General features: G+C 50.7%; 2 protein-coding genes across 2 annotated transcripts; both read right to left on the bottom strand.

The window, feature by feature from the left end:
- Positions 1-1,849: 1,849 nt before the first annotated feature.
- Positions 1,850-3,639, bottom strand: Rad23 (Rad23 nucleotide excision repair protein binds to XPC). Its single transcript, XM_005818068.1, has 13 exons — positions 3,549-3,639; positions 3,452-3,499; positions 3,330-3,398; positions 3,178-3,282; positions 2,995-3,131; positions 2,901-2,952; positions 2,649-2,855; positions 2,509-2,592; positions 2,380-2,463; positions 2,258-2,326; positions 2,106-2,207; positions 1,975-2,059; positions 1,850-1,925 (listed from the first exon to the last, which is right to left on the bottom strand). Exons 1-13 carry the CDS (start codon positions 3,627-3,629, stop codon positions 1,912-1,914), a joined length of 1,137 nt encoding a protein of 378 aa, XP_005818125.1. The 5' UTR covers positions 3,630-3,639; the 3' UTR covers positions 1,850-1,911.
- A 1,488-nt stretch (positions 3,640-5,127) lies between these two features.
- Positions 5,128-6,522, bottom strand: GUITHDRAFT_122650 (hypothetical protein; the record flags this gene model as incomplete). The annotated part of the gene is made up of 4 exons (XM_005818067.1): positions 5,128-5,322; positions 5,375-5,461; positions 5,505-5,744; positions 5,788-6,522. 4 exons carry the CDS (start codon positions 6,520-6,522, stop codon positions 5,128-5,130), a joined length of 1,257 nt encoding a protein of 418 aa, XP_005818124.1.
- Between the last annotated feature and the right edge of the window lie 1,337 nt (positions 6,523-7,859).

The following is a 7,859-nucleotide window of genomic DNA, read 5'->3' as shown; positions in this document are numbered from 1 at the left end:
CCCCTCCCCCCTCCTTTTACTCTGTTGATGTTTGCCTGCTACACCGTCTGTGTGTGTTGTCTATTTCTTCTCACACTCGTTTCCCTCCTTGTCACAGCCTTCCGTCCCCCTCGTTCCACCCTGCCTCAACCCCCTTCCCCTCCTTTCCCGCTTGTCCTTCCTCGTCCTCCTCGTCCCCCTCGTCCTCCTCGTCCCCCTCGTCCTCCTCGTCCCCCTCGTCCTCCTCTTCCCCCTCGTCCTCCTCTTCCTCCTCGTCATCCTCGTCCTCCTCGTCCTCCTCGTCATCCTCGTCCTCCTCGTCCTCCTCGTCTTCCCCTCTTCCGTCTTCCATCCTTCACTTCGCTTTGCGCCTACTCTCGCCATGACAAAAACCAGTACTGCATCCCTGTAACCACGCTCGCTGTCAGACCAGTCCATCCTTTTACTCAAAGTTAAGTTAAAATCATACTCTCTATATAACGGTTCGTAACGCTCATATATACGAAATGGCCGGTAAATATTCGAACATGGAGGGGGAGGGAGCGGGGGAGGGAGCGAGGGAGCGAGGGAGCGAGGGAGCGAGGGAGGGACGAGACAGGAAGGAAAGGCACGAGGTGATGAGAGGTGAGAACATGGTATGGACCCAAGATCACAGCAGGATGGAAGAAGCACCACAGTGTATGATTAACTACTTTCCTCCAGGTAGAGTCCTGGAACAAATCACAAACTCCCCCACTCGAGTTGGCATGAACAGGCAGGCAAGGAGCCGAGCCTGTGAAGCCACCGAGATCTCTCAACCCAGTGAGAACACCTTGAATCGAGTTTTCTCCCGAGTCAAAAATGGGAGAACGCAATCATGTGGCTCATATGCCTGCGACGATCAAGAGAACCGACCTCCTGTACGCCAGTCACTTGCTAGCACATTCTATTCGCGAAGAGACGATGAAGAGGACATCAGACTTCAGGTTTGCCGCATGTTGCCATGCAGCAGCAACTGACCATGAACGCAGTCGCTCCTGCAGAAGTACGAAGAGGCTCAAAGCAATCGATTGAAGATCCAGGAAAGTCCAGCTGTTAGAATCCCAGTGATCAAGCACATTGCTTGTCAAGAGGGGTCAGACAGGCAGTCGCATGCTGAAAAGAGCTTGCCAGGGAGTGATGAAGTTGCTCGCTCCTCACGATACGTTTGTGTGCTGAGCTCAGAAGTTGACTCGTTGAGGCGAAGACTTGCGGAAGCTGAGAGGCGATACACCATGCTAGAAGAACACCACGGTAGCGTGAGGAGGCTACTTGATTTCGACAAGGCACAAGGGGAAATGGCCGAGGATGAGGAGAAGGAGGAGGAGAAACTCTCCAGCAGAGCTGAAGTCGCTTCAACCCCTCGAAACTTCCAACTCACTATGAAGAAGGTACATAATGTGAACGCTCTTTCCAATGCAGTCCTGACGCATCTTGTTAAGTCCTCGGCCGTCGTTGCTGTCGCTCTGATAGTTGTCGCTCTCCTCAAGGTAGCTGCAAGTTGTCACCTCATCGCTGACCCCCAGGCAGTTCAAACATCTCAGTCGGTCACTCCGCTCCTTCTTCCTCCTGCTCGGGAGGAACCTCGGGGAGATGCTCCGAGTCGACGCTGCTCGCCGAGTGAGTTCTTCTCTGCTCCTTGCAGTCTTCTCCTTGTCCTACTACAAGCTGCTCCGGGCGGTTAGCAGATTGGCTTCTTTCAACCATCGTGCAGAGCATCTCATTGGAAACCCTACCACTAGAGACCCGCACGATCTAAGCTAGAAAACGCACAGTGAGCGAACTGAAACTGAGATATTGCTTTTAATACCAGTCAATCTCAGTCTCAGCTCGTCATGTCTTGCACCATAGTGCACGAGACTCCCACACTTTATTCATTCGCATGTACCAGACTCTACAATCAAAGTCAAAGCTTCATGGTCCATCGCCTATGCCAAAGTTGTGAGTTGTAAGTGCGAAGTCATCAGATCTGGTTACCTCCTTCATCCATGCCGTTCTCAAACAGATAGTTCGCAGCCATTTCCTCGTTCTTGTCACATGCCAGATAAGCCTCCAGAGCAAGCTGATCTCAAATCATCAACGGCACTGTCAACCATGTTGGGTATTACCTGCCGATTGAAGCCCAAGGCCTCAAGGCGGGCAAGTGCCTCACCCTCCTCCTGAGTTAACTGGATCTGTACTGCTCCCTCTTCGTCTTCGCCTCGGCCTTCCTGCATCATTTGTCAGCCAAGTAGAAGAAAACGAGAGCGATGTTAAATACCAATGCCTGCATGGCCTGGCTGAACTGCGTCTGATCAACAGGCTCATTGATCAGCCTCACAAACTCATCCTTGAAAGCAAGTCAACAATCGTGATCGCACAGTTGAGGAAAAAGCTCCACACCTGATTCTCTTGGATTGCCCGCAATACCTCAGGGTGCTGCTGTCCGATCTGTTCGAGCAAGGGTTGAAGGAATTGCGGTCTTGCCTGTACGTCCTGTCAGGTGGAAGATTATGAAACAAGAAGGCTCACTTGAATGATGCCACGCAACATAGCAAATTGAGGATCGCTTCTAAGGAAGTCCAAGGGTCCACCAGTTCCCCCGCTTTCTGAATGCTAGGTTGGTGATCAACGTCAGGAGTTTGAACCAGCTACTCTGAATTTCGAAACACCTGTTGCATCTGCGATTGTAGTGATGACAGAACTTCAGGGTCGATCGAGACTCCTCCACCACTTCCACTCCCCCCAGCGCCTTGACCTCCACCTTGACCACCGCCCTGGGGAGGAGCAGCAGTGTCTGCTCCCTCTGGGATGCCCGTCATAAGGTATTCGACCGCTCTATCGGGATTGTTGAAGGCTGCTCTCAGTGCTTTCATAACCTTCATCACCTTTCAGCCGATTGTAACCACATCATCATTGCACACCTGCTCTCTCTCAAAGCCCATCTCCATAATCTGCATCACAGTTGCCTCCAAACTGGTCAAAGTCAGTGATTCCTCAGGACTCTGGAGAAGGAACCTTTCGCCAGTTAGCAACGCGGAGGCTGAAGCATCATAGGATGTAGTCGAAGCCGGGGCAGTCGATGGAGCAGATTGCGCAGGAGTGGACGGCGGAGCTGGTTGTGAGGGCTGAACCGCAGGGGCAGCAGGGGGGGCCTGGTATGCAGCGATGACATCCTGCAGAACAAGTCCTGAAGCTCACCTCAGTCGCTGGTGTCGAGGGTTTCGGAGCAGCAGATGGGGCTGGTTCAGAGGAGGGTTGTGGCTCTTGTGCAGGTTTCTTCTTGCTAACCATGATCACGAATGTCTGGACATGTAAATGAATTCTGAGAAACCAAGCAAGGCCAAGCGTACATTGCCGTCAGCTACACCATACTCACTGATTGGCTTTCCATCCTCTAGCACTCGACCCATGTGGATGATCTACCACAACAACTTTCATCTCCTCGAATGCAAGAAAGATCTCCCTGCCATACCTTGTTCACTGGGCCTCCGAGCGATGACATCTGACCCTCGATCTTTGTCTGAAGAGATTCACAGGTCAGCCAGAATGATACTCAAACTCGTCAAGACCTTCAAATCGGCGAGAGTGTTAGTGGGTTCAAACTCCATTTCAGTCTGCAATCCAGCCATCGTTTTCACGATGACCTTCATCGTGAAATCTGGGAGAGCACAAATCGTCAAATTCTATGCGACGCGAGATGATTGAACACAACTTGCTATCAAGGTACACTACACGAATTTGATATAATATCTTCAATCAACATCTGTCACCTTCCCCTTCATCTAAACAATGCACAAAGATTTACAAAATTTCTACGAAGAAAACTGCAGACGAGAAGATCAGGTTCGTGTATATCATGCAAAACTTTCGGTCTTTATGCTGAAGCAGAAAATCTTTCATATTCTTTTTCACTGCGTATGACACATTCTTGCTCTCTCGCTTACTCCCTATCTTCGCATCTTTCCTCCGCTCTCTTGCATGTCCTCCCCTGGCCATGTTCGTGCTCCTGCCAACCTGTCCTTCAACCCCTACCCCCACCCCTACCCTACCTTGTTGAGCATCTCGTTCAGACAACCCTTACCCACCCATTATCCATGAAGTACCCACCTATTTCTCCAAGGGCCTGGAATCGATGACCCTCCCAGCTTCTACCACCCCAACCAAATTCAAGTTTATATAACCCTACCCCCTTGTTTCCCTAGCAAGTCATGGGGTGCTGGTCACAAACCCCTCATACCGACAAATGGGGACTGAGAGGAGATGAGGGTATCAGTAGTGAGTGAGGGTGATGAAGACGAAGGTCATCTGTTTGAAGGGTCACTTGCGAGGCGCAGGGGTACTGAAAGGGGGGTGAGGGTACATCTACCACAGGTCCCTTTGATATATGAAACGTATTGTTATTCCCGAATGGGTTAGAACCAGAGGAGGTAGGGTGTGGAAGAAGGTAGGGGTGGTAGAGGTGGTTGTGGAGAAGTGAAATGGCGCTTACGGCAAGCGCAAAGAAGTTTCTCATGGAGATCAAGAAAGACTCGAAGAGCGACGTGACAACATACCAGGTGAGAGAACGGAGCAGGAAGGCGGGAGTGAGAAAGAGGGAATGGAAGGAATAGAGAGGAGTCAAGCGGCGGAACAGCAAGGAGAACTGCACGATTTACAGAACAAGTGATTCTGAGCTGTGTACAAGACAGAATAGGGAAGTTAGAAAATAGCAGTGGAGTCGAATATTTCAAACTTTAGCAGTTGTGCATTTGCTTGGCCACATTGATAATGACTTTGCCAGGGCAAGTGGGCAAAATCACCATCGTGTGCCTGGAACGAAATCATGTGCAAGATCTAAGTTTTCAGTCATCTAGCTCTATTTCCACCTCAATTTTCTCCTTCCCTGTGACAACAACCCCTACAGTCGTTCATGTAGGTAAATTTGTCGCAATTAAACCCTGATCCGAATTGTTCGACTCTATTCCTATTCTAGTTAGGGAGGTTCCACGGTGTGTGTTGCAAACTTGATGAGATTGGGGAGGAATGTTCCACAATGCCGTGAACTGATCAGATCAATATGTGCTTTCTTAATCTGTGTGAGAGGATCACGGCTAATTCATCAAATAATGAGATTTTTTAAAAAGTGAAACAGAGAGACAAACGAGAGGTTCAGTGCACAGCACTCGCAGGAATGGCGCCATGAGGCACGGGTTGTCCGAACGGAATGTACTGCAGGATGTACTGGACGCCCCTGGCCAATGGAGAGTCCGTGGTCGAGTCCTCATGGGGCGAAGGAGGAGGATGAGGTGCGCGTACAGCTGGTTTGATGGTCTTGAGAATGTGCTTTGTGAAATGGTTGAGGACCTGACCAATGGCATCAGTCACAAGTTGACCAGTTGATGATATTGCGACTCACAGAGTTTCTTGCTGAGATCCTGTCGATGTCATCCTGTAGATCACGAAGTTTTTGTGCTGTAGACTCAACACTGCGCTTTGCTTGCGACTAGCCCAGCGTCATCCAATGAGTCACAACAAAAAGGACATACCTGAATCGCATGCACATGCTCTTTCCCCATGACATACTGTCGATGTAGCTGGATCCTAGCGGGTCCCTTTGCTTCCGTCCCCTCAGTCTCTTCGCTATCAACTTGTTCTTCCTCTTTAGGTTCTTCCTCCGTTTCTTCATCCTCAGCACCAGGAGGTCCAGGAGGTCCCTCGACGTTCTCGCCCGGGAGACCTGGGAAGCCGGGAGGGCCCATGGTTCCTGGGACTCCTCTCTCCCCAGCCTGCATAAGAGTCATATGAGGACGATGCAGCGAGTGTCTTCACCGGTCCAGGCAGACCCATCAACCCCGGAGGTCCTCGAGGTCCCCGCACAGCATGCAATCCCTTAGCTCGGACTGTGACGCTCTTCCAGTCCTGCTTCATGTACCTCTGCTTGTCCAGCAGCCGCTGCAAGCTGATCGTGTTGGACGACAGGGCTTCTGCTAAGGCAGCAACGTTCTCTTCCAGGTTGCCTATGCCGCCTGCTCGCTTCACTTCCTCGGGTGGAGCCGTTCTTGGGTCAAAGTGCGTCGGGAAGTAGAGGACAGCACTGGAAGGATCATCATATCGCTCCTCGGCTGCCTGGGGATGGTGGAACATTTCTCCCAATGTAACCGTGTCATAGATCTGCCCGTCTCGTCCCTCACTCGGATCCACTCCGAGCGTCTTCGCCTGCTGTCTCGTGTACATCTGCTTCCCGCTGTACTCCTGCGAGTACTCCTGCTGCTGCACGCCCGTCACCGAAGTGCATCCTGGGGTTGTGCAGCCATTGAAGTAAAGGCGACCGCTGTGACAGTGAGTGGTCCCAAGAGTGGGATCGAAGACGCAGTTTGAGACAGGTTCGAGGGGCTCAGGATGATCAAGAGTCTCGAGCACAGAAGAGGTCGGTCCTTGTCTGTTGGTCTGCCGCCACGATCCTCTCCATGTCCCTGCGAGGACTGTGCAGAGGGCGAGAGCTGCGAAGGCAATGGGACGAGCACCCACGGAGCTTGACATGAGCTTTCCTTGGTGGCACTTCATGCTCCTGGTCCAGTGTCGGAAGGAATCAAAAGACCATTTCAGATGACTTCTTGACTTGTCTGATTGTCTGAATCGCATGCAGTCAGGTATCGAGTCATGTAGTAGGGTTCATTGCTCTCGTACTAGGCTATCTCTGTCTTTGTAGTTCATACCTTGTCACACAACGGTAATGAAATCAAATCAAACGTGCACTCGTTATCTACGAAAGACAATCTTGATCGTTCATTGGCAACTTTGAACAATTGGGCATCCTGCTCTGTTCAGCACTTCCCTCGTCTACTCATCACTTGCTTTCTCCTCATCAATTTCTCGCACCAATTGCTAAACTTCTTTCCTTCTCCCTCCTCCTCCTCCATACCCTTGCTCCCTCTTGCTTGCTCCCTCTTGCTTGCTCCCTCTTGCTTGCTCCCTCTTGCTTCCTCCCTCTTGCTTCCTCCCTCTTGCTTCTCGTCGCTCCTGATCTTTCCCGTCCAAAGCATGTAGGCGCCGCTTCGCGGAGGGCCATAAATATATGTAAATGCTGTCCTCGTATTACAATTTACTGTGCCGTAACTGCTCGGCTCCTCTTTTCTTCTGCCCTGCATTAATAAGGGACCCGCCTCAGACCTTGTTTCAAGCTGTCCATGCAAGGTGCACAGTGATGAAAGAATTCGATTGTATCAATGCTCAAGATGCAAGCCTGATGTGCCATCATCTTTGTGCGAATGAACATGTTGATTCGGAAGAATACACCAGCTGTGAGTGTGAGCAACGTGGGAAAACAGCCATTCCAACAACTTCTCAGTGATACATGCCGTTCACAAGGCCATATGCAGGCTCTAGCAAAATTGGTCTTTTTTTTCTCCTTGGGAAGGGGTTCATATATACACTTCCATTCAGCTACCCCGGGTTTTGCTCTCTTAATGGGGGGTAGTGAGACAGGGATAAAGTAGGGTGGGGTGATTTGAATTATACTGGCGTGGTACCCTGTCCCCCGCCTTACTTTTTGAAGCACTTCATTTTAATTGTTTAGTCAGCGCTTCAATCGTACACATCTATGTACGGATGAAGTGCCTCTGGTACAGTCTGTACTAGTCTTTTAAAGTGGTTTCGACAGGCGTCTCGAATCAGCCTCCACCCTAGTGACTTCCTTTGTCTGGAGGGGTAGAGGACCGAAAGATTCTCTCATACCCGTGCATTTCACTGTATCACGGTACGTGGGGGTGCTAATGGAAAAGAAGGCATTTCGATTGCCGTTGGAGCTCACCACGCCAATACCCCCGGTTCCCCTTCATCACCTTTACGAAAGGTGGGGTGGGTAGCTAGCAAAGAATACAAATCTACCCTTTGATTCAAGA

Source organism: Guillardia theta (genome assembly GCF_000315625.1).
Source record: "Guillardia theta CCMP2712 unplaced genomic scaffold GUITHscaffold_394, whole genome shotgun sequence".
Lineage (NCBI taxonomy): Eukaryota > Cryptophyceae > Pyrenomonadales > Geminigeraceae > Guillardia > Guillardia theta.
This window is presented reverse-complemented; position numbering and strand designations above follow the sequence as displayed.

What these genes read in the sequence shown, in the direction of transcription:
- Rad23 (XM_005818068.1), bottom strand. Translation starts at nt 3,629, where the DNA reads ATGAAGGTCATCGTGAAAACGATGGCTGGATTGCAGACTGAAATGGAG. An exon ending in ACACTCTCGCCGATTTGAAG is followed by an intron (nt 3,500 to 3,548) that starts GTCTTGACGAGT and finishes GAATCTCTTCAG; the next exon opens with ACAAAGATCGAGGGTCAGAT. An exon ending in GCGTTGCTAACTGGCGAAAG is followed by an intron (nt 2,953 to 2,994) that starts GTTCCTTCTCCA and finishes GACTTTGACCAG; the next exon opens with TTTGGAGGCAACTGTGATGC.